General features: G+C 47.9%; 1 protein-coding gene across 1 annotated transcript in view; it reads right to left on the bottom strand.

The window, feature by feature from the left end:
- Positions 1–27,500, bottom strand: part of nav3 (neuron navigator 3) — a 296,390-nt gene that overhangs the window by 105,835 nt on the left and 163,055 nt on the right. Inside the window, exons 10-13 of the mRNA XM_056275775.1 lie at positions 22,805–22,813; positions 22,255–22,350; positions 7,905–8,147; positions 1,977–2,096 (exon numbers count right to left, since the gene is read on the bottom strand). Of these exons, the coding sequence (XP_056131750.1) occupies positions 1,977–2,096; positions 7,905–8,147; positions 22,255–22,350; positions 22,805–22,813 (468 nt within the window). The remainder of the gene's footprint in view (positions 1–1,976; positions 2,097–7,904; positions 8,148–22,254; positions 22,351–22,804; positions 22,814–27,500) is intronic.

The following is a 27,500-nucleotide window of genomic DNA, read 5'->3' as shown; positions in this document are numbered from 1 at the left end:
ATCCAGGACTTGGTGACATCCAGGACTTGGTGACATCCAGGACTCTACTCCACCTCTTTGCTTTGGATGGTATTTCTGTTTCATTTTGAGCACTTCTGCTGACCTGGTGTGAACTGATGTAACGTGTCTGCAAGGCTGAAAAGCACTTTACAGGTGAAGCATGATGATGATGATGATGATTGTCATTTGAACCACCATTACAACTACTTCTACTATTTTTATTGAAATAACGTTAGATAAAGATCCTGTTGACTGCCGTTGACGGAGCAGTCTTCAGGCCTCCTCCAGTTCCGGACCACATCCCTCATGTAAACCTCACCACCTCTCTGCAGACCTGCCATCACGAGCCCAGCACGGCGGATTCAAATCAATAACACGTCTCAGCGTTCCACTTTGTTTAGCTGTGGCGGTCCCCACGGCGGGGGAGCGGGTTCTGCCAGTCACCTTCACTGAAGGACAATAATTCATTTCCTTATCCCCTCTGTCTGCTTGACATTTAGCAACACGCAGGAAACGACATCTCCCTGTGTCGTATTCCACAAGAACGGCTCACACTGACAACCAAATCAGGAAAAAAGCTGATGCGATAACCCATTTTTACCCAAGCTGGTTAACATAAAGAACACCAGGCAATGCCACCATGGATCTGGGGGTCCATTTAACCAACATCATCTACTAAACCACCGAAACCACTATCATTTACTGACCCACCTAAACCACTATCATCTACTGAACCACCTAAACCACTATCATCTACTGAACCACCTAAACCACTATCATCTACTGAACCACCTAAACCAGTACATATCATCTACTGAACCACCTAAACCACTATCATCTACTAAACCACCGAAACCCCTATCATCTACTGAACCACCTAAACCACTATCATCTACTGACCCACCTAAACCACTATCATTTACTGACCCACCTAAACCACTATCATCTACTGAACCACCTAAACCACTATCATCTACTGAACCACCTAAACCAGTACATATCATCTACTGAACCACCTAAACCACTATCATCTACTAAACCACCGAAACCCCTATCATCTACTGAACCACCTAAACCACTATCATCTACAAAACCACCGAAACCCCTATCATCTACTGACCCACCTAAACCACTATCATCTACTGACCCACCTAAACCAGTATTGTCTACTGAACCACCCAAACCAGTATTGTCTACTGAACCACCTAAACCACTAACATCTACTGACCCACCTAAACAAGTACATATCATCTACTGACCCACCCAAACCAGTATTGTCTACTGAACCACCTAAACCAGTATCATCTACTGAACCACGTAAAGCAGTATCTTCTACTAAACCAGTACCATCTACTGAACCATCTAAACCAGTATCATCTACTGAACCAGTATCATCTACTAAAACACTTAATAAGAAGGCTTAACAATTTATTCGGGTGTCCTGCAGCCAAACTACTTGTCTCTTTTGTCACCTCTCTGTCTTTATGATTTTCCACTTTTATTCATGTTCATAAAAAAGATGGTATATTGAGCTCTCGTTTATTCATGTCTGGCACTGAACAGATACTGATGAGCCACTTCCTGTTTTCTGTCATCGTCAAATCTCGATTCAAACCTCTACACGATGTCACGATGTTAAAGCTCCTGTTCCTCCCTCTTTAGCTCTTATTCCTGTCCCTACAAGTCTTCCATGCTAGAGTAAAGAGAATGTTGTCAGGGCACTGTGGCTCTGACCTTTGACCTCTTGTCTTTTTGGTTATTTGTGACGTCAGCGATCTAGCGACTGCGAGCCAGATAAGAGCACCAGCTAAAGTCCTAAAATGACACAAAATGTAAACTGAAAGACTTCTCATTGTGCTGGATGATTCTTGATCATATTTTATCACACCTGACTTCACGTGTGCGTTCCAAAAACACACGACAACCAAACGCAACCTTGGCAGGAAGCGGGGATGATTGACAGGTTTTCTCCTTACCTGTCGATGTCCCCCTGCATCTCTTTGCCGGCCCTCTGGGACATGTCTCGGGAGGAGGGCAGGTCCGACGTCCGGGAGGCATTCCGCGCGTACAAATGAAGGCCGCCCTCTGTAATGTACCTGGAAGACAGAGAAGCTTTTTCCATCACACAGACAGATTAAAGATATTTGTTAACATATTCTTTAAAATGAGAGCTACTACCACCCCTACTACTACTACTACCACTACTACTACTACTACTACTACTACTACTACTACCACTACTACCACTACTACTACCACTACTATTACTACTACTACCACCACTACTACTATTACTACTTTCGGCCACTCCCGTTAGGGGGCGCCACAGCGGATCACCCGTTTCCATCGATTCCTGTCTTCCGCATCTTCATCTGTCACACCAGCCACCTGCATGTCCTCCCTCACCACATCCATAAACCTCCTCTTTGGCCTTCCTCTTCTCCTCTTCCCTGGCAGCTCCATATTCAGCATCCTTCTCCCAATATACCCAGCATCTCTCCTCCACACATGTCCAAACCATCTCAAGCTTGTCTCTCTTGATTTGCCTCCAAACCGTCCAACCTGAGCTGTCCCTTTAATATACTCCTTCCTAATCCTGTTCTTCTTCGTCACTCCCTATAAAAATCTTATCATCTTCATCTCTGCCACCTCCAGCTCCACCTCCTGTCTTCTCATCAGTACCACTGTCTCCAAACCATACAACATAGCTGGTCTCACAACCATCTTGTAAACCTTCCCTTTAACTCTTGCTGGTACCCTTCTGTCATAAATCACTCCTGACACTCTTCTCCACCCACTCCACCCTGCCTGCACTCTCTTCTTTCTTCTGCACTCCCCCTTACTTTGGACAGTTGACCACAAGTATTTAAACTCATATGCCTTCGTCACCTCCACTCCTTGCATCCTCACCATTCCACTGTCCTCCCTCTCATTCACGCATAGGTATTCCGTCTTGCTCCTACTAACTTTCATTTCTCTTCTCTCCAGCGCATACCTCCACCTCTCCTGGGTCTCCTCCACCTGCACCCTACTCTCACTACTGATCACAATGTCATCCACAAACATCATAGTCCACAGAGACTCCTGCCTGATCTCGTCCAACAACCTATCCATCACCATTGCAAACAAGAAAGGGCTCAGAGCCGATCCTTGATGTAATCCCACCGCCACCTTGAACCCATCTGTCATTCCTACCACACACCTCACCACTGTCACACTTCCCTCATACATATCCTGCACCACTCCTACATACTTCTCTGGTATTCTTTAAAATGAGCAAAAAACATGTGAAGGGTAGGTGGATCGTCAGGTGATTCACGGCTGTAATAAACGTCCAGTCCACGTCCATGTCCAGTCACGAGACAGGACAGGCTGACTACTGTGTGTGTGTGTGTGTGTGTGTGTGTGTGTGTGTGTGTGTGTGTGTAAGCTGGCTTAGTGATGGACATATTGCATGCATGCATGTATGAGAGCAAGAGTATTTGATGAAGTATATGTTGGTAAATGGTAATGAGGGTATGCAAGTGCATGTATGAGGGAACACGGCTATGTGTGCAAATATGTTGAAGGATGTTAGTGATGGTGTGTGTGTGTGTGTGTGTGTGTGTGTGTGTGTGTGGTACTGGCAGGTAGGGGGTTGGGGCTCCTGCCAGGTTGCAATCAGATACGCCTGATCAGACATGAGGATCATTAGCGGTGGGCTAATTAGCCTCATAATTTAGCTAATCACCTCTCCTCCCGAAGCGGTGGTGTATTTCCTGCTCTGGGTGTCTTGCCGACACCTTCTTGATCCAACAGGAGGCGGGTTTGAAGACCCCGAACCTCTGAAACAGTTTCCCCCGCATGAGAAGTTCAAAGTTAAAACTTAAAGCTGCACGAGGCCACTGGCGTGGACGTGTGCACACGTATGCGGCTGTCCGTGGGTGTTTCACTCTTTATAACACCTTTCGCTTGAGGGAGAAAAATGTTTTTAGCTATTGAGCGGGGGAAGATTAGAGTTCTGCACACACACACACACACACACACACACACACACACACACACACACACAATCCATGATCCACACAGAAAATAAAAAAACATTTGCTCAAGCCTGTGCACCCACACACATCCACATATTTACACACACACACCAACACACAAAACAGCCACACATACAAAGGTAAACACAAGCTTGCTCACACACACACATACACACACACACACACCCACACACACCCACACAGGTTTAATGGAGGACCCTGGCTTATCTTTTCTCATTCAGGAGTCGGTGAGTGAATTGAATTGGCCCAAGGTTTGCACTGATGCATTGTGGGAGCATTTTCCGTGTGGCGTGTTAAAGCTACGGCAGCCTTGGAGGATGGCAGGCGCTCATTTGTCTGCTTGCTCCTCTTTCACACTGAAAAACAGGCGAAGCCTTGGCGATTAAATACGAGCATGTGTGTCGAAACCACCTTCAGAGAGCTGCTGTGACACCGGACCATGCGAGTACTGACCATGTGAGTACTGTACTGTAGCACGGCCACTATGTCATATTATCTTGAACATTTCCGCTTTACTCCTGTTGCCAAAGATAGAGTTTTTGACATTTTTTTAAAAAAAAAAGCCAATTGCTTTAACAAAATCTGCACTTTCAGAGAACCAGCGTCCCAGAATTAAAGGATCATTCCGCTTTTTTACAACCTGGGTCTTGTTTTCATGCATTTTGGGCATGGCGCACATCCTCACCAGCTTCACTTAGTAGACTATGGACACGGACCACTGCTGGACTCAGTTTTACAGCAGCGTCTTATGGGACAAGTGAACAGGAGTCTTTAAACAACAAACTCGCCTAGTGTCTCAGTCAGACTGTGTCCATGACTGTCCATTATCTATGACTTCTCTGTGGTGCTGGCCGGCCAGTTTATGGATGGTTACTACTACCTACAGTTAAGTATAGGCTTCTACTTCCTGCAGGGTGAATACGAAGTAGATCAGCAATGTCATCCACCGTTTGTAATATTGAACATTTCAGATAATAACTTTTAACTTTCATTTCCAAATACGTGGTTTAGATGACTGGGTTGTGTTCAGAACACAACAACCTCCTGGACCCCAACCAGTCTGGGTTCAAGGTGGGTCACTCGACAGAGACGGCCCTCCTTGCAGTGATCGAATCACTGCACTCTGCGAGAGCAAACTCTCTCTCCTCTGTCCTGATACTCCTGGATCTGTCAGCTGCGTTCGACACAGTGAACCACCAGATCCTCCTCTCTACCCTTGAGGGGCTGGGTGTCACAGGCTCTGCACTCTCAATGTTTGCATCCTACCTGATGGGTCGCTCCTACAAGCTGACATGGAGGGGATCTGTGTCGCAGCCTCGCAGACTGACTACAGGCGTTCCACAAGGTTCGGTTCTGGGTCCTCTCCTGTTCGCCCTGTACACGACATCCCTGGGTTCTGTTATTCGATCGCATGATTTCTCTTACCATTGTTATGCCGATGACACCCAGCTGATCTTGTCCTTCCCTCCCTCTGACACACAAGTAGAGACACGCATTGCTGCGTGCTTGACTGGCATCTCGGAGTGGATGGCGACACACCACCTGAAGCTCAATTTGGACAAGACAGAGCTGATGTTCCTCCCAGGGAAAGGTTGCCCATGCCCACACCTGGCCATCACCATTGACAACACCGTGGTGACGCCAACTCGGACTGCGAGGAGTCTGGGTGTGATTCTGGACGACCAACTGTCGTTTGCTGCAAAGGTTGCAGTGGTTGCTCACTCCTGCAGATTTCTCCTCTATAACATCAGGAGGATTCGCCCATTCCTCACAGACGAGATGGCACAGGTGCTCATCCAGGCTCTGGTCATCTACCAGCTGGACTATGGCAACCCCCGCCTTGCTGGTGCCCCTGCGTCGGCCACCAGACCTCTGGAGCTTGTTCAGAAAGTTGTAGCTTGTCTGGTGTTCAACCGCCCTAAGTTCTCCCACACAACTCCCCTTCTCATGTCCCTACACTGACTCCCAGTAGCTGCTCCCATCCAGTTTAAGACTCTGGTGCTAGCCTACAGGGCAGTGAAAGGAACAGCTCCTTCCTATCTCCAGGCCATGGTCAAGCCCTCCACCCCCGCCCGACCACTTCGCTCTGCTGCCTTGGGACGTCTGGTTGCCCCATCGCTCAGAGGCCCCTGCTGCCGATCGACCCGGTCACGGCTCTTTTCTGTCCTGGCCCCACAGTGGTGGAATGAACTCCCCACTGATGTCAGGACAGCGGAGTCGCTGCCCATCTTTCGGCGCAGGTTGAAAACTCACCTCTTCAAGAACTACTACCCTGTTAATTGCTCATAGCACTTATTGTATTCACTCATTAAAAAAAACAAAAAACAAAAACAAAAAACCTCTTTCTTGCACTTTTACTTTAGCACTGGTTTTGCTCTTAGATGCTTGTTTAGAGAGAAGATGCACTTATGACCTCTGATGACTAGTAGCTCTCCTGATTTCCTATGTTAAATGCACTTATTGTAAGCCGCTTTGGATAAAAGCGTCAGCTAAATGACTGTAATGTAAAGTGTCCCATAAGACATTGTTAAACTGAGTCCAGCCGTGGTCCCGTGTCCAAAACCTACGAAATGAAGCTGGTGAATAAGATGAGATCTTAACTACAAACCCCAATTCCAGTGAAGCTGGGACGTTGTGTAAAACGTGAATAAAAACAAAATACAATGATTTGCAAATCCTTTTCGACCTATATTCAACTGAATATACTGGAAAGACAAGACATTTAATGTTCAAACTGATAAACTTTATTGTTTTTTTGCAAATATTCACTCATTTTGAATGTGATGCCTGCGACACATTCCAAAGATATGACCACGTGGGCTCAGGAACACTTGGGAAAACCATTGTCAGTTAACACAGTTTGTCACTACATCTACAAGTGCAAGTTAAAACTCTACCATGCGAAGCGAAAGCCATATATCAACAACACCCAGAAACGCCGCCGAGCTCATCTGAGATGGACTGATGCAAAGTGGGAAAGTGCGCTGTGGTGTGACGAGTCCACATTTCACATTGTTTTTGGAAATCATGGACGTCGTGTCCTCCGGGCTAAAGAGGAAAAGGACCATCCAGATTGTTATCAGTGCAAAGTTCAAAAACCAGCATCTGTGATGGTATGGGGGTGTGTTAGTACCCATGGCATCATGGGTAACTTGCACATCTGTGAAGGCACCATTAATGCTGAAAGGTACATACAGGTTTTGGAGCAACATATGCTGCCATCCAAGCGACATCTTTTTCAGGGACGTCCCTGCTTATTTCAGCAAGACAATGCCAAGCCACATTCTGCACGTGTTACAACAGTGTGGCTTCGTAGTAAAAGAGTGCGGGTACTAGACTGGCTTGCCTGTAGTCCAGAATTGTCTCCCACTGAAAATGTGTGGCTGGCGCATTATGAAGCGCAAAATACGGCAACGGAGGCCCCGGACTGTTGAGCAACTGAAGTCGTACATCAAGCAAGAATGGGAAAGAATTCCACCTACAAAGCTTCAACAATTAGTGTCCTCAGTTCCCAAACGCTTATTGAGTGTTGTTAAAAGGAAAGGTGATGTAACACAGTGGTGAACATGCCCCTGTCCCAGCTTCTTTGGAACGTGTTGCAGGCATCAAATTCAAAATGAGTGAATATTTGCAAAAAAACAATAAAGTTTATCAGTTTGAACATTAAATATCTTGTCTTTGTAGTGTATTCAATTGAATATAGGTCGAAAAGGATTTGCAAATCATTGTACTGTTTTTATTTACATTTTACACAACGTCCCAACTTCATTGGAATTGGGGTTTATAACATGTATGATGTAAAAAAAATTATAATCCGCCACGCTACATCCCGTCTGCCTCAGGGGGGCGCTGTTCACAAACCTGGAGGACTCTGGATGGCCGCTGTAGCGCCCAGCGGCATTGGCGGTGGCTGCCATCGTGCCCGTGGACCTGGGAGCAGCATAGCCACCGCTAGGTATGGAGGGGGCGTCGCCTGCCTGGAGGCGCGGGGTCTGCGATTGGCCGAGGCGCCAGGCCATGGGGGAGGAGCGTGTGGCAAGGCCCGGGAGGCTCCGCCCATTGACCTCGGTTGTTACAGTTGTGTCGAAGGTGGTTTCGAGGGTACTAGAGAGATGGAGACAGAAAAAGAGCGAGTTTGAATGTAAATATGGACGAAGAAATAGAGACAAATGTCAAAATATACAGCGGCACTCATCACACAAGTCATGGTCGCTAAAGAGACAGCGAGAGAGAGAGAGAGAGAAAAATGTTGACTCAGACTCTCGATATGACACAGGAAAAAGAAAAAAAGGACTAGCAGTGAGGCATCAGCCACATGACAGCATCAGGTACTAAAAGTCTCCAGAAGACTCCGTCAGGAAGGACATGGCAAGTCAGCCGAACGCTCTGCAGGTCGTTTCCAGCATGGCATTCATACGGAGCATACCGCTGTATGCAGGGTCGCTCCGCCTGCAGAACGTCTTGGTGCCACAACAGGGACGTCTCCATCAGCCCAGAGACACGCCCTTTACAATTAAACTGTGTGTGTGTGTGTGTGTGTCCCCTCCCTAAAGTTCTGTTCCTTTTCCAGACATTAACTTGGAGAGGGAGGAGAGGAAAAGACATGCTACGAGAACACAAGACAGGACATCACCCGGAGAGAGAAATGCAGCAGAAAGAAAGAGATGATGGAGAGAGAGATTAAAACAGAGTGAGAGACACAGAGAGAGGAGAGAGAAAGACAGAGAGAGAGAAGAGAACGAGAGAGAGACAGAGACAGAGGGAGAGAAAGACAGAGAGAGAGGCGAGAGCAAGAGAGACAGACAGACAGACAGAGAGAGAGAGGAGAGACAGAGACAGAGACAGAGACAGAGAGACAGACAGACAGACAGACAGACAGACAGACAGACAGACAGACAGACAGAGACAGACAGAGGCACAGAGAGAGACAGACAGAGAGAGACAGAGACAGAGAGAGGAGACAGAGACAGAGAGACAGAGAGACAGACAGACAGAGAGAGACAGACAGAGGCACAGAGAGAGAGAGAAAGGCGAGACAGAGACAGACAGAGAGCGGCAGAGACAGAGACAGAGAAAGGAGATAGAGACAGAGAGACAGAGAGACAGAGAGACAGACAGAGAGAGACAGACAGAGGCACAGAGAGAGAGAGAAAGGCGAGACAGAGACAGACAGAGAGAGACAGAGAGTGAGACAGACAGACAGACAGACAGACAGACAGACAGACAGACAGACAAGAGTTTTTATGCCATCAAAATGTCTGCACTCTGGCATCAGAGGTACTGCTATCCTCTTCATGGTGTGTCCATGTCTCTACTCAACAGAATACAGCTAACAGCTGATCTGTCAGACCACAATTCTGTGTAACTTCTGACAGTTGGGGGAGAAAAGAGAAGAAGAGAATAAAAAACATACCACCTCTACAATTCTAGTCACAGCGGGAGAGATGGTGGGCAGCGTTAGTGTGTCAAGCATGTGTTAACTTGTAGAAAAAAAGGTACACACACACACACACACACACACAAAATCTCTCTCTCTACCTTGTTGGAGCTCCTCCTGCTGGAAATAATATAGCACTGCAGTTTTTTGATGGGGTGTATAGAGTGTGTGTGTGTTTCCTTGGACTCTAAGATAAACACAATGCTCATCATATAAACTAGGGCAGAAAAAGAAAGAGAACAACAGGAAACAGTAGAGGTCCGCATGTCTCAGGGTGGGGACAACGTCTTGATCATCACGTTCATCTTCAGATCACTTCCATGTGGCGTTCCCATGCACCAACATGTCAAGGAATACTGACGTTTTGAGTAGTACTACCATATTTACGTCCACATGTAAGAACTCAATATCCACCAGCAACCTGTGGACGGCTTGGGGAGGAAGTAACGGGATACAGTAACAGGCGTTATGTAATCAGGATACAAAAAATAACCGTATTCCAATAGTTCCAAAAAATGTAACTGTATTCCAAGTTACAAAAAAAAAGTGTAACCAGATTGCCGATACAATTTTTAAAAACGGATTATTTTTCAGGATTACATGTTAAATATAAATGTTCCTCCCACAGTGCGCCGCAAATTGTGGTCACTTCCTCATGGATGACCCGAGAGGGACGTTCAGTAAGCCGTGCGCACGTTTCTGATATATTAACTATAGACATGTCAAAATCCCTTGGAATAATGATAATGTAACTAAAATGGAAGAAGTCCCTGTCTGTCTGTCTGTCTGTCTGTCTGTCTGTCTGTCTGTCTGTCTGTCTGTCTGTCTGTCTGTCTGTCTGTCTGTCTGTCTGTCTGTCTGTCTGTCTGTCTGTCTGTCTGTCCTTCGAGTTTCTCGACAAGCGTTTGTCTGGTCGACTTCACACTTGGCGGTGCACCGTGTGTCTGGACGGTTTCGTGCTTGCTTATTTTGCAACCCGTCCCTTCAAATACAGAATCGTCCTGTATTTTACACGGAAGCGGTGATTTCCCTGCTGACCCAAGACGGGGTGCGATTTGTTCCGTTTTCTCCCAACCAGAGGAGGGAAAAACACATGGGTGGCGCCTCCGTATGAACACTGTGGTTTACTAGAGCAATTTGCCGGGGTACGGGGGGCACATGGCCCAAGTCCTGAAATAGTACATTAATTATTAAATCAAATCATATATTTCTGTTAAGAAATAAGAGAGTACGCTGTACATTGGTACAGTAGCACATTATGTTCGTTGTATTTAGTTTGTGTTGCCAGTAAAGCCCTCAACTGAGGCATGACGTAGCCACGAGTGTGTTGTAGAGACGAGTTACTCTGACAGGTCTACTTACTGTAGGCAGCGGTCTAGTCTACTCTATATTTCCCTTTACACGAACCTGACAAGCTGCCACATTCTGAACTAACGCCACACCGTGTGTGTCACCACAGAATCAGGGACCCCAAGACCCCCACCTCCACTGTGGTGGGGGTCTGAGTAGGTGGTGGGAGCTGAGATGGTACAGGGTTAATGTCCCTTATTTCTCTGAGCTAAAGGAGACAACCCTCCTGACGGGCTGCCCAGGCGTCTCTGTGGCTCCTTCTGTCACTCTGGCCTGCGTGTAGGACGACCAGATGCCAACAAACCACATGTGGGACAAGTGGGACAGGTACAGACATGACCCAAACTGTAATATGGAATCCAAAGGCCTACTGCCTGCATGTATTTGATGATCAAAAGCACCGTGGATCAGGCGTCCGGGTAGCGTAGCGGTCTATTCCGTTGCATACCAACATGGGGGATCGCCGGTTCAAATCCCCGTGTTCCCTCCGGCTTGGTTGGGCGTCCCTACAGACACAATTGGCCTATCTGCAGGTGGGAAGCCGGGCGTGGGCATGCGTCCTGGTCGCTGCACTAGTGCCTCCTCTGGTCAGTCGGGGCACCTGTTCGGTGAGGGAGGGGGAACTGGGGGGAATAGCGTGATCCTCCCATGCGCTACAGCCCCTGGTGAAACTTTTTTCATAATTGGTATTGAGGTAATCCAAAAGTAGCTGAAAGTAACTAGATTACATTACTTGAATATTGTGATACTTGGAGGAAGTTACTGGATACATTTTCTAACAGGTAATCTATGATTGTAATCTGAACAGGCAGCCGCCGTAGAAATCCGACATTTCACTGTTGCTGCAACTCTCTGACTGCTTTAAAGATTCTTTTTCATTCTGATCTTTAATCTTTTAATTACAGCCTTCACACGGCGTGACAAACTGTCAGGTAATATAGTCTGACAGGTGAGACGATTTATTATTTTTATTTTTCACTTTGTTTATTTTTTATTTTGCTAACTCAAGAGATGGGCTGTGTAAATCCAACAAGGAACATGCTTGCAAGCAGCACCGTGCACAAAGCAGGAAGAGCAAGATTTGGGTGAGAGTGTGTAGGTGTTTGCATCATGTTTGTCTGTGTGTGTGTGTGTGTGTGTGTGTGTGTGTGTGTGTGTGTGTGTGTGTGTGTGTGTCCAAACAGGGCACATAGAGAAGGCAGACAACTGTGATACAGAGTGATGCCAACCCTAGTCACGACACATTACTGTTAACACTGCCTGAGACTAACACACACGCACACACGCACACACACACACACACAAATGCTACCTAAAAATACATATTCACACCTCATAGTCACTCATTAAACACACACACACACACGCACACACACACACACACCCCTTCTGTGATCCAAACAAATGCGCCGGTGTGCCAAAGCCAGATTTAACTGTTGTCTTCTGCCTGTCCGAATGATTTTCGTACGAATTGTGTTCAGATTTCGACAAAACAAACAGAAGAATCAACAGTTGTGTATCACAACAGCCAGTAAACAGTACAACTGATTACACGTGGAAATAGAAATAAAAAGCAGTAGTATTCTGTACCAATTAAAGTCACTCATTTTGTTAACCCGGGGTTCTCAATCAGGTCCTCAGGTAGCACCAGCGCTTGACCTGATGGTCTAGTTATCCCAGCCATCTGATCTCCACAGGAGACTGTAACACATAACCAGCAGTACTTGGTGCTACCTGAGGACCTGCTTGAGAACCACTGAGATGAACGACCAAAACAGGACCTCGGCTCAAGCGAAGGCGACCGCTCTGAAAACGCCATTGATGTCTACACAGATCAGAGTCAACCTGCCACACACATTTCCACACAGCTGATGGACAACTTGAACAGTAACTGTAATGTAAATACATGCTGAGAGCCTGCAAGAGAAGCCCGAGTCTTGTTAGTCCACTAGTGATACAGTAGTAAGTGTCTCTGTATGTCTTTTGTAACGCCACTAGGGAGCGCCATGCAGTCTGCTGGAAGAGCGATGCGTGACGTCAAATAGACTCAATGCTGAGAAACTCCAACGGTGTCACTCTTCAACACAGAAGAGACAAAACGCGTTACGCCCAAATATTCCACTTCCAGTGTCGGAAGATGGAGGCACAAATTCACATTTGCGGCAGCCTCACCCAGTACCATCCATGAAGTGTCTTTGTCCACGTCTGCATCTAAGTGTGTCTTCATTTGACGGCTGGGAGAGCTGGCACGCTTGGTCCGCTGCGTCCTGTGGGCCCAGGGACCACGGCCCTGCCTGGAGCTATGCCCGAAGAGGTAACACCGAGGGCGGTCTGATGGGGCAGGCTAAGCTAACTGCTAGCCCATGCAGACCGGCAGTTCCAATAACACTGAGGGCGGTCTGGCGGTGGTCTGGCAGTGTTTTTAGTGTCGTCGTGTGGAGTGCGGGGAGGCGTGTTGAAGGTGTCTGGCTGGGAGAGCTGGCGTTGGATCAGCTGAAGGAGTTTGGTCTGCTGCGTCCTGTGGGCCCAAGGACCACGGCCCTGACAGGAGCTGTGCCCGAAGAGGAAACACCGAGGGCGGTCTGACAGGATGCGGAAGCGAGGCAGGCTAAGCTAACTGCTAGCCCATGCAGACCGGCAGTTCCAATAACACTGAGGGCGGTCTGGCGGTGGTCTGGCAGTGTCTTTAGTGTCGTCGTGTGGAGTGCGGGGAGGCGTGTCGAAGGTGTCTGGCTGGGAGAGCTGGCGTTGGATCAGCTGAAGGAGTTTGGTCTGCTGCGTCCTGTGGGCCCAAGGACCACGGCCCTGACAGGAGCTGCGCCCGAAGAGGAAACACCGAGGGCGGTCTGACAGGATGCGGAAGCGGGGCAGGCTAAGCTAACTGCTAGCCCATGCAGACCGGCAGTTCCCACAGTCATCCTAGCTGACGTTTGTTCTCCTGGACAGTGATTTTTTTAATTTAATTTGGATTTTTGTGTTAGTTGGATACATGTGTTCGTGTAGGTTTTGGATATGTGTTGTTGTCTTTGTGTTGCACTGCTGTGGGCTGGCGGAAACGATGTTTCGTTTCATTTCATGTACACAAGTGCATGAAATGAAACGACAAATAAAGTGTTTCTGATTTGTGGAATCATCTTCCACGGAGCAGATGGTGGAAGGTGAGTGTGAAGGCAGCAGGATGACTCAGACCAACGCTGCCTTCACACCGAATGCCATGTTGCTTTGTTCACGGTACAAACCAAGTAACACTACCAGGGAGCTTGACTAGTGACATAGTTTCATACCAACAAACTAGTTCGATGACATCATTATTCAGCATTAGCACTGAACACACAGCACACAAACACCCAACATGCAGTGAAAACAACAACACACTGTTATTCATCCGTACTGCTCTTGCCTACATCAGGTGTGTGTGTTTTCCATCTACTTTCACTTTACTCTTGTTTCACGATCAGGCGATAATACGCGTGATGGGAGCTCCAGCTAAACAACCGAAACATCGAGACGTGAAAGTGAATAGGACACGCTCTTTACAACCGTCACACGTGTTCACGCTGAGCGGGAACAAGCATCGCCTCCTCCATTCCAACGCCATGAATTATTCATCCGGCCCCGCTCCCTCCCAAACACTACGAGCACCAACACAAATAAACAAACTTGGTTTTGGTGGACGCTATTATGTTGGAAATGTCATCCGGCGCACGCTGAATGTCCCCTGCGGCGTTCAAGGAGGGCCCCGTCGGCCCGGCAGAAAGGGAGAAGGAGGCAGGGAGGCTCCTCTGAGGTTTAGCCTCAAGGACCGCAGCTCTCTACTCACGGGGAGTCATTTCTATTCCTCCAAATGTCAATCAATAACAGTTTATACTCTCCAGATGAAGACAAAAAGTGAAGTTCAATCCAACATAGTTCAGGATCAATACACATTATATGAAGTGGTCCTCTGAGCACAATTACATCTGGACCAGTGGCACTGAGGCGGCCTTCAAAGTGGCTTTGGAAACAAAGGGCGACTGCTGTCATTCCACCTTGTCAACAAACCAACCAACAGACTAACCAACCAACTAACCAATTAACCAAACAATTAACCCACCAACCAACCAACGACGGACCAACAACCTAACCAATTAACCCACCAACCAACCAACCAATTAACCAACCTACCAATTAACTCGCCAACCAGCCAGCCAACCAACCATCCAACAGACCATCCAACTAACCAATTAACCAAACAATTAACCCAACAACCAATTATACAACCAACCAATTAATCAACATGCCAACCAACCAACAGACCAACCAATTAACCAACATACCAACCAATTAACCCACCAAACAATTATACAACCAACCAGCCAATTAACAGGTGCATGATGGCTGCAGCTGAACCTGTGGTACAAGAGCAGAGGTGACAGGGATGGAAGTGGAAAAACAGGAATTGCGGATCTTAGAAATGGTCCATAGAGGTGGGAAGAGTGATAAAGATGGCAGCCGTGCCTAGCTGGGTGGATTGTCTAGCTGGGTGGAGTGTCTAGCTGGGTGGATGTGGATTGATTACTCCGAGTGCTGTGATGGGAGACATGTTTTATCTGTCAGAGGGTTAAAGGATGGTTTGGTCACTGTTTGGATATGAACTGAATCTGTATGCATTAGGTAGTCTGAGCACACACTTACAGAATACGGATGTGTGTGTAGGGCCAAAAGTTTATGTACACACACACACACACACACACACACACACACACACACACACACACACAGAAAGCTCAGAGGCGCTGACTTGCTGTCACAATTAAATCATCTAATGGCTTAGCATCTTGCAGTTACCCATAATTCACTGGGTGTGCTGTTATCTTGGACTACGGCTTGCTGCACCAGTGGCTCTGCTGTGACTCCACTTTTGAGAGGACCCTCACACGCACACACACACACACACACACACACACACACACACACACACACACACACACACACACACACACACACACACACACACACACACACGATGTTAATGTTTATGTCCGATGATCCATTTACCCTCTTTTCATCTTGGCTGGTGCCTCTAATGAATGTCAGTGGGACTGGTGTTCACAGGTCTCTCTCTCTCTCTCTCTCTCTCTCTCTCTCTCTCTCTCTCTCTCTCTCTCTCTCTCTCTCTCTCTCTCTCTCTCTCTCTCTCTCTCACACACACATACACACAAACAAACAAACTAACAAAAAAAAACCACACACACACACCCTCCCTGCCTCCCTGCGGGGCCGGTGGGTCAGTGTGGTGGGAAGACAATGCAGTTGTATTGATTGTGCCCAGGCCAAACTTCTCTCTCAGGGAGAAGTAAAAACAAAACAAAAAAGTGCAACCACACGTACAGAGTGTAACCATGCACAAGCAACACACAGACACACACACACACACACACACACGAACACCCTTGCACAGTAACACACAGACACACACTGCCATCTGTCATGGCTGTCAGCAGCCGTCATCCTGTGTAAATGAGGCAAAACATGCAAAGAAACAGGGTAAGAGAGACAGGAGGAAGATAGATAGATAGAGAGAGAGAGAGAGAGAGAGAGAGAGAGAGAGAGAGAGAGAGAGAGAGAGAGAGAGAGAGAGAGAGAGAGAGCGAAAGAGAGAGAGGGGAGGAAGATAAATAAATAGACAGATAGATAGACAGATAGATAGATAGATAGATAGATAGATAGATAGATAGATAGATAGATAGATAGATAGATAGATAGATAGATAGATAGATAGATAGATAGATAGATAGATAGATAGATAGATAGATAGATAGACAGACAGAGAGAGGAGGAAGATAAATAGATAGACAGAGAGAGGAGGAAGATAAATAGATAGATAGATAGACACAGAGAGAGAGAGAGAGAGAGAGAGAGAGAGAGAGAGAGAGAGAGAGAGAGAGCGAAAGAGAGAGAGGGGAGGAAGATAAATAGACAGACAGACAGATAGATAGATAGATAGATAGATAGATAGATAGATAGATAGATAGATAGATAGATAGATAGATAGATAGACAGATAGAGAGAGGAGGAAGATAAATAGATAGATAGATAGATAGATAGATAGATAGATAGATAGATAGATAGATAGATAGATAGATAGATAGATAGATAGATAGATAGATAGACAGAGAGAGAGAGAGAGAGAGAGAGAGAGAGAGAGAGAGAGAGAGAGAGGAAGAGGAAGAGGAAGAGGAAGAGGAGCAGAGAAACATGGTCCTGAAGTTGGATGTAAATCGGTGGTCATGGTGTTGACTTGGCCCTGAGCCGGGGCCACCGCGTGGCTCTCAGCGCTGGCCCCGGCTCCCAGATGGGACTGTGTCTTTGAGGCTGCCGTCGTCTATGAATAGCGTTCCGTGGGTGCCAGCTGATCGTGGCACTGATGCCGGTTTTTAATCAAACGGAGGAAGCGGGGAGGGGAACAGGGAGGATCATTACCACTTGGCGACAGAGTCCCCTCTGGATCCACCCGATGAAGACAACATGTCTTCACACCAAGGTTTCCTTTGTAGATCGTATGGGAAAGTGGCGGTGGGGACAGGAAAGACAGGACCAGGTATGTGGGCGGCTGTGAAGCCACGCCTACATGGACCCGTTCGCGGGTTCAGCAGGTCGCCTTTTGTCTGCAAAGCATAATGGGCGGATGTTCAACATGACAGTGTTTTATTAACACTAACACAATGCAGGTAGGGCAGCACGGTGGCGCAGTGGTTAGCGCGGTCGCCTCACAGCAAGAATAGTCCTGGGTCTGAGCCCCGGGGTAGTCCAACCTTGGGGGTCGTCCCAGGAAATCCTCTGTGTGCAGTTTGCATGTTCTCCCTGTGTCTGCGTGGGTTTCCTCCCATCGCTCCAGTTCCCTCCCACAGTCCAAAGACATGTAGGTCAGGTGAATCGGCCGTACTACATTGTCCCTAGCTGTGAATGTGTGTGTGTGTGTGTGTGGGGGGGGGGCACTGTGATGGCCTGGCGGCCTGTCCAGGGTGTCTCCCCGCCTACCACCCAATGACTAGTGGGATAGGCTCCAGCATCCAACAACCCTGATTGGGATAAGTGGCTTGGATAATGGATGAATGGATGGATGGACGGACAATGCAGGTATTGACAGGACTAATCCGGCAGATGCAGATCAAAACACAACACAACCTCACATTCAGTTTGAACACGGCAGATTGAAGATCAGCATTCAGCACATACATTCATCTACAGATCGTTGATCTGTTTGTGTCTATGTTCTCCACCCGGGCGGCAGCAGCACCACCAGCCTGTAACCCTGGCAGCTGAACCCTTCCAGCGGTCCGCCCAGGATGAACACATTCATCCCCACTGTCCTCAGGTCCCAACTGTCAAACTTCCAGTTACTTCTCTCATCATCGGTTTATCAGACGCCACCAAACACACAACACGTGTGTTTTCAGAGCCGAAGAACCAGTCTGCTAAAACCAAGCTGGACTGAAGGGAATTCAACACACGCACATCAGATGGGAAACCACAGCAGAAAATCAGAATATCAACAGACAGGAGGACTACAGGAATATCAACAGACAGGAGGACTACAGGAATAGCAGCAGCCAGGAAGACTACAGGAATATCAGCTGACAGGAGGACTACAGGAATGTCAACAGACAGAAGGACTACAGGAATATCAGCAGCCAGAAAGACTACAGGAATATCAACAGACAGGAGGACTACAGGAATGTCAGCAGACAGGAGGACTACAGGAATATCAACAGACAGGAGGACTACAGGAATATCAACAGACAGGAGGACTACAGGAACATCAGCAGACAGGAGGACTACAGGAATATCAACAGACAGGAGGACTACAGGAATGTCAGCAGACAGGAGGACTACAGGAATATCAGCAGCCAGAAGGACTACAGGAATATCAACAGACAGGAGGACTACAGGAATGTCAGCAGACAGGAGGACTACAGGAACATCAGCAGACAGGAGGACTACAGGAATATCAACAGACAGGAGGACTACAGGAATATCAGCAGACAGGGGGACTACAGGAATATCAGCAGCCAGGAGGACTACAGGAATGTCAACAGACAGAAGGACTACAGGAATATCAGCAGACAGGAGGACTACAGGAATATCAACAGACAGGAGGACTACAGGAATATCAGCAGACAGGAGGACTACAGGAATATCAACAGCCAGGAGGACTACAGGAATATCAACAGCCAGGAGGACTACAGGAATATCAGCAGACAGGAGGACTACAGGAATGTCAACAGACAGAAGGACTATAGGAATATCAGCAGACAGGAGGACTACAGGAACATCAGCAGACAGGAGGACTACAGGAATATCAGCAGACAGGAGGACTACAGGAATATCAGCAGACAGGAAGACTACAGGAATATCAGCAGCCAGGAGGACTACAGGAATGTCAGCAGACAGGAGGACTACAGGAATATCAGCAGACAGGAGGACTACAGGAATATCAAGAGACAGGAGGACTACAGGAATGTCAGCAGACAGGAGGACTACAGGAATATCAGCAGACAGGAGGACTACAGGAATATCAGCAGACAGGAGGACTACAGGAATATCAACAGCCAGGAGGACTACAGGAATATCAACAGCCAGGAGGACTACAGGAATATCAGCAGACAGGAGGACTACAGGAATGTCAACAGACAGAAGGACTATAGGAATATCAGCAGACAGGAGGACTACAGGAACATCAGCAGACAGGAGGACTACAGGAATATCAGCAGACAGGAGGACTACAGGAATATCAGCAGACAGGAAGACTACAGGAATATCAGCAGCCAGGAGGACTACAGGAATGTCAGCAGACAGGAGGACTACAGGAATATCAGCAGACAGGAGGACTACAGGAATATCAAGAGACAGGAGGACTACAGGAATGTCAGCAGACAGGAGGACTACAGGAATATCAGCAGACAGGAGGACTACAGGAATATCAGCAGACAGGAGGACTACAGGAATATCAGCAGACAGGAGGACTACAGGAATATCAACAGACAGAAGGACTACAGGAACATCAGCAGACAGGAGGACTACAGGAATATCGGCAGACAGGAGGACTACAGGAATATCAGCAGACAGGAGGACTACAGGAATATCAACAGACAGAAGGACTACAGGAACATCAGCAGACAGAAGGACTACAGGAATATCAGCAGACAGGAGGACTACAGGAACATCAGCAGACAGGAGGACTACAGGAATATCAGCAGACAGAAGGACTACAGGAATGTCAGCAGACAGGAGGACTACAGGAATATCAGCAGACAGGAGGTCTACAGGAATATCAACAGACAGAAGGAGTACAGGAATATCAGCAGACAGAAGGAGTACAGGAATATCAGCAGACAGGAGGACTACAGGAATATCAGCAGACAGGAGGACTACAGGAATATCAGCAGACAGGAGGACTACAGGAATGTCAGCAGACAGGAGGACTACAGGAATATCAACAGACAGGAGGAGTACAGGAATATCAGCAGCCAGGAGGACTACAGGAATATCAGCAGACAGAAGGACTACAGGAATGTCAGCAGACAGGAGGACTACAGGAATATCAACAGACAGGAGGACTAGAGGAATATCAACAGACAGGAGGACTACAGGAATATCAACAGACAGGAGGACTACAGGAATATCAACAGACAGAAGGAGTACAGGAATATCAGCAGACAGAAGGAGTACAGGAATATCAGCAGACAGGAGGACTACAGGAATATCAGCAGACAGGAGGACTACAGGAATATCAGCAGACAGGAGGACTACAGGAATATCAGCAGACAGGGGGACTACAGGAATGTCAGCAGACAGGAGGACTACAGGAATATCAACAGACAGGAGGAGTACAGGAATATCAGCAGCCAGGAGGACTACAGGAATATCAGCAGACAGAAGGACTACAGGAATGTCAGCAGACAGGAGGACTACAGGAATATCAACAGACAGGAGGACTAGAGGAATATCAACAGACAGGAGGACTACAGGAATATCAACAGACAGGAGGAAAACAGGAATATCAACAGACAGGAGGACTAGAGGAACAATGGAAAGAGAAACTGTGTCCATGAAAACCAGTTTTTAAAATAAAACGTGTTTGTTTGTTCAGCTCTCTATGTGGAGCCGGAATAAATTCTGCCATTCATCACTACAGCGACATGTTCCCCATAGTACTGAACATAGTACTGAACATAGTACTGAACACAGTACTGAACATATTACTGAACACAGTACTGAACACAGTACTGAACATAGTACTGAACAGCATGCATGGTTTAAACTGTACAACCAGTGAACCAGAATGAATAAATTTATCAATTCATGAATAAGAACAAGAACAATAAGGTACCAATTTAAAATAAGACTACTTTTATAGGGGGCGTCCGGGTGGCGTGGTGGTCTATTCTGTTGCCTACCAACACGGGGATCGCCAGTTCGAATCCCCGTGTTACCTCCGGCTTGGTCGGGCGTCCCTACAGACACAATTGGACGTGGGTATGTGTCCTGGTCACTGCACTAGCGCCTCCTCTGGTCGGTTGGGGCACCTGTTCAGAGGGGGAGGAGGAACTGGGGGAAATAGTGTGATCCTCCCACATGTTACGTCCCCCTGGTGAAACTCCTCACTGTCAGGTGAAAAGAAGCGGCTGGTGACTCCACAGGAGGGGGTGGAGCAACAACCAGGACAGCTCAGAAGAGTGGGGTAAATGGCCAAGTACAATAGGGGAGGAAAAGGGGGGGGGGGGCACAAAACAAAAGAAAAAAAAGACCACTTTTATAAAGGGTTTATGAATGGTTTATAACTAGTTTATTGACTAGGTTGTGAACACTTTATGAGTCATTAATAAGTTGATATAACACATTAGATAAAAAGGGTAACAGTGACCTGCTGCTTGCCAAATAGTGAGCCTACATAAGTTGTGACGAAGGTGACCATTTCGCCTGCTGGCTGACAAAGTAAGCTAAGCAGCTAGCAAGACCTGAGAGAGGAAGTGCAGCGGTAACTTGACCTTGCCAAATAGTGAGTCCGCATCAATGTACGAAAACTGTTATAACTTGTTTATAATTGTTTATAACTGATTTATAAAGTGTTTACAACCTAATTAATAACCTATAAAAACATGTATAAATACTTTATAAGGGTGGTCTTACTATAAAGTGGTACCAATAATGATATTAATAATGATAATCATAATAATAGAAAAGAAGTATGTAAGAGTGTGAAGGTGTTAAAGTCGGCCCTGGATGGGGTGAAACTAATCCTAATTGAACTAAAGTAAACTTAATGAAACTAAACTCACCGAACATGATCTCATCTTAACTGAAACTACACTGAGCTAAATCCTGTACTGCTGCGTGTGATGACCAGTGAGATGTGACGGACTGAACCATCGTGTTTTCTACCTGTGGCTGATCTGCGTCCCCCGCAGGCTGGACATGGTCTCTTCCAGGTTCTGCCGCAGGTCGGCGATGTTCTTCACTGTTCGCATGCGCCTAGTCCTCCGGGTCCTCTCCTGGAAAAATCACACACACACACAAAACTAATATTAACCAAAATACACAGACACAAATCTTCTCACACATACCCGCCTCCAACACCCCCCCCACACATACACACCACCCACACCCACACACACACACACACCACACAAATGCAAAGTTGTGTGGGTATCCGCCATGATACACAAGACACCATGGTCGACAGCGGAGTTGTCCAACCGACATGTAAGTGGTGGTGGAGGGTTCATGTCCCACAATGCCGTGCTGATTCAGAACCCGCCTGACAAACAGCCTCCGTCAGCGGGACCACCAGGCATCACAGATGCTGCCTCTCTTATCGCTGAGGGAAAGAGAGGCAGCTTTCCTGTCCTCTTTATTTCTGCCGTGCCGACATTTTTCCTCCTATGGCAAACGTGCGTACATCGCCTCCGAGCTGTCTGCATGACCTAAAAACTCCGGATCACTGGAAAACTCCGTCAGGATCATCTGCGTCTCTGTCAGGCTGCCGGTTCATTCCCAAATCCATCTTCTACCCCACCTACGCACACGTACACCTTCGCCAACACCTCATAGGTTTTATTAGCTAACCCCGTGTTCCCATCTGCAGAGCCGACTTCTTTACCAGGCCATCTGTCCCCCCGTCTGTAGGGGCTGTTGACCACAATACCACACCTGTCTCCATCTGCAGGGGCTGTTGACCACAGTACCACATCTGTCTCCATCTGCAGGGGCTGTTGACCACAGTACCACACCTGTCTCCATCTGCTGGGGCAGCTGATTACAGTACCACATCTGTCTCCGTCTGCAGGGGCTGTTGACCACAGTACCAACCTGGTCCAATTAAGCCTCTCTGTGCCAAAGATTGTCCAATTAAAGCTGAAATCTGTGATTTCCTCCATCAATTTGTGGTTATTTTCTCCATCTGAGTGGTGATGTGGTCATTTTGGGACTACAAACCAGGTGTAGCAGGACTACAAACCAGGTGTAGCAGTCATTGTGGTTGGTATGCTGGTGTGCAGCAGGAAACAGTTCCCACCCTTGTACAAATGGATCCTGGGACCAAAGCTAACACAGACAGTCTGATGTACTACAAACTACATCACACTATATGGGACACTGTTGTACAGTCATACTGGTTGTCATGGACACGTCAGCATCACGTCTGTCTTTTTTCCAACAAGTACGTTTTTGCTGCTGCACCAGTGTTTGTCTTACCCGGTCAAAACATCTCATCAGCAGTATACGGAGACTGGAGAGGGCCTCCACCCATGGTGAAGATGACTGGTTTTAGTGGTTGCAGCCGTGCCTCTAGTTTTCCCCTCATGTTTCCTTGTGTTGCCCCGGCTCTTCAACCACTCATCTCCAGAGGGTTGTTCAAGCTACAGGGTAGCGGACGCTTCAGGCCTCTCTAATGTGTGATAGGTATGTCCTTGTGCTCTGTAACCTGTCTCCTCGTGCTGACTTCTAGCTAATTGCCTTTTCTCCTCTCCTGTGCTCCAGATCATTACTTGCCTGCTTGCCAGCTCTCTAACCCGTTATCCAGCCTCCTCCAGCCGGCCACGCCGTTCTCCCTCGTTCAGCCACTCTGCCCAGGCTCTCCTGCCATTCCTGCCCTCGGCCAGCCTTTTCCCCTCTCGTTCCACCTCCACCACCAGATACCCACTCAATAAATCCTCCTCATCCATCTACTCCTACTCTGTGCCTGTGTCTTGAGTCCACACTGCAAACCATAACGCTGGTAGTTTCATCAGCGATCACTCAGGGTGGAGTACGATGGTCCTCCTGGGGGTCCTTACTGTAGGTCTTCAAGTGGCTGAAGAGGCCACTTGTGGAACCACCAACTTTCTTGCAGTGTGGGCGCTGATGTGAGGTGTTGAAAGTGGAATGTGGGGAAGCCGTTTGGGCGAGGGGCGCTCTCCGTTCTTTGTTGCTGCTTGACTTTGGCCGCCTGTCGGAGATCTTTCTCCATGGAATGTGGCTCCTTCGTGGAAACTGTTTCTCCACGAGGTTCTGTGTTGAGCAAAGTCTTCCCAGTTTGAGCTGTTTCTGCAGATTTTTTTGGGAACCCCCCCCCCCCCGCCCTTTTCTCCCCAATTCTATCCAGCCAATTACCCCACTCTCTGAGTCGTCCCGGTCGCCGCTCCACCCCCCTCTGCGACCCGGGGAGGACTGCAGACTACCACATGTCTCCTTCCATACATGTGGAGTTGCCAGCCGCTTCTTTTCACCTGACAGTGAGGAGGAGGAGTTTCCCCAGGGGGACATAGCATGTGGGAGGATCACGTTATTCCCCCCAGGCCCCCTCCCCCCGAACGATCAGAGGAGGCGCTAGTGAAGTGACCAGGACACACCCACATCCGGCTTCCCACCCGCAGAAACGGCAAATTGTGTCTGTAGGGACGCCCAACCAAGCCGGAGGTAATACGGGGATTCGAACTGGCGAGCCCCATGTTAGTAGGCAGCAGAACAGACCAACACGCCACGCGGACGCCCCAGTTACAGCGGTTTATGTGGAATTTTTCGAGGTTGATGCTGACCCAGCACCGGGTCGGCCCAGCATGTACTTCTGAGCAGAGGACCGGTTCTGGGGAACCAATCTCAGGCATCTGTATTATTTGGCCTGTCCATCTCAGCTGCTGTTTCATGATGGTGGTGGCCATGCTGTCAGTGTCTGCTTCCTCAACATCACTGATGTGCCACACACACACACACACACACACACACTTCCACTAAAACAAAGCATTTAATTTTCCTATTTTACACCTTTGTTCTCCCTCACATCCCTCCTTTTCTCTTGTCCTTCGGTTCTAGAACGATCAGATTAGGATCCCATTATGAAGTGACACCGACAGCCGTGGCCCCGGGCGGCCGGCCGGCATCCTGGGCGGCCCGCCCTCCATGAGATACGGAGAGGCAGCCTGGAGCCAGTCTGCCTTAATGTGTCGTGTGCCCGTTGTGCAAACCGCCCTCAAGCATGGGCATGCCGTGTGTGTGTTGTGTGTGTGTGTTGTGTGAGTGTACGTCTCAAAGAGGGAATGAGGTGGAGGTCTCAACCACACCAGTCATGCCACATCTTGAATTTACCACACACAAAAACACAGGCACACAGATAACAAGCACATGCACACACCGAAAGCACACAGACACAACCGCATATACACAAAATCCACACATCAACACATAGATATTCACAAACACCTCCTTCTCTAGGTAACACACACACACACACACACACACACCCATGGGGGGGGGGGGCAGGTCTTGGGGATGTCTAGGAATGAAAAGCTGAGTGTGTATTATGGTGCAGCTATGGCTGAGCTCTTCTCCAGACGATGACAATACACACAACAATTCTCCAGATGATGACAATACACACAACAATTCTCCAGATGATGACAATACACACAACAATTCTCCAGACGATGACAATACACACAACAATTCTCCAGATGGTGACAATACACACAACAATTCTCCAGATGATGACAATACACACAACAATTCTCCAGATGATGACAGTTTCTTGTGAGTCATTCAGTAAAGTGGACACACAAACTCCGCCTCCCATGCAGATGCAGCACCATGACAACGCTGCGGCTTCAATGTGTCTTGATGCATGCTCAATAATCCAGCAGAGATACAACATCTGGAGTTATGGAGCACATGTGACAGCAAACGCTGTGTCCAGCTGAACTGCTCCACCCTTCTGTGATGCTGCTTTAACGTCAGCAGGTCAGAGGCTACACCCGCTCACAGGTGGATGTAAACGCTTTGTCCAGCTGAACTGCTCCACCCTCCTGTGATGCTGCTTTAAACTTAGCAGGTCAGAAGCTACACCCGCTCGCAGGTGGATGTAAACGCTGTGTCCAGCTGAACTGCTCCACCCTCCTGTGATGCTGCTTTAACCTTAGCAGGTCAAAAGCTACACCCACTCACAGGTGGATGTAAACGCTCTGTCCAGCTGAACTGCTCCACCCTCCTGTGATGCTGCTTTAAACTTAGCAGGTCAGAAGCTACACCCGCTCGCAGGTGGATGTAAATGCTGTGTCCAGCTGAACTGCTCCACCCTCCTGTGATGCTGCTTTAACCTTAGCAGGTCAAAAGCTAACACCCACTCGCAGGTGGATGTAAACGCTATGCCGGTTGGAATCCAACACCCTGCCGAGACGGAAACTGCAGACATGTGAGATGGACAAAGGGGGGCTGGGGACGCGCGCACAAACACACACACACACACACACACACACACACACACACACACACACACACACACACACACACACACATACACACACACCATCACATTCTGACTGTGGTCACTGATGTACACACTGTCTGACAACATGATCTGTTACACACACACACACACACACACACACACAAACCATCACATTCTGACTGTGGTCACTGATGTACACACTGTCTGACAACATGATCTGTTACACACACACAAACACACACACACACACACACACACACACACACACACACACACACACACACACACACACACACACACAAACCATCACATTCTGACTGTGGTCACTGATGTACACACTGTCTGACAACATGATCTGTTACACACACACACACACACACACACACACACACACACACACACACACACACGAGTGACAAAATCGCGGCTCCTGCAGATACATACAGCCAAAACAGACACACACATACAGTATAGGCATGCACTAATATGCAAATACAAACACAATCACACCACATTTACTCTTATTCACACACATACACACACACGCGCACAAATTAGTGATCACAACGAGTTTTTTGCAAATGCATACACACAAAAAGACACACACACACACACAGTATAGGCATGCACTAACCTGCACTAATACACCAATATGCACTAATATGCAAATACAGACATGAACACACCACATTTACTGTTGTTCACACACACACAACGCACGCACGCACACACACACACACACACGCGCACACACACACACACACACACACACACACACACACACACACACACACACACACACACAGAGTGTGAAAGGAGGGGACAATGACGGCGTTATCCACGTTAGCGTTGTGCATCCCTGGCGGCAGCAGGAAGCCTCAGTGGAGCAGGAAGGCATTGACAGGAAGACGGCACCGCATGTCTTCTTGTC

The sequence above is a fragment of the Lampris incognitus genome, chromosome 3, assembly GCF_029633865.1.
Source record: "Lampris incognitus isolate fLamInc1 chromosome 3, fLamInc1.hap2, whole genome shotgun sequence".
Taxonomy (NCBI): domain Eukaryota; kingdom Metazoa; phylum Chordata; class Actinopteri; order Lampriformes; family Lampridae; genus Lampris; species Lampris incognitus.
This window is presented reverse-complemented; position numbering and strand designations above follow the sequence as displayed.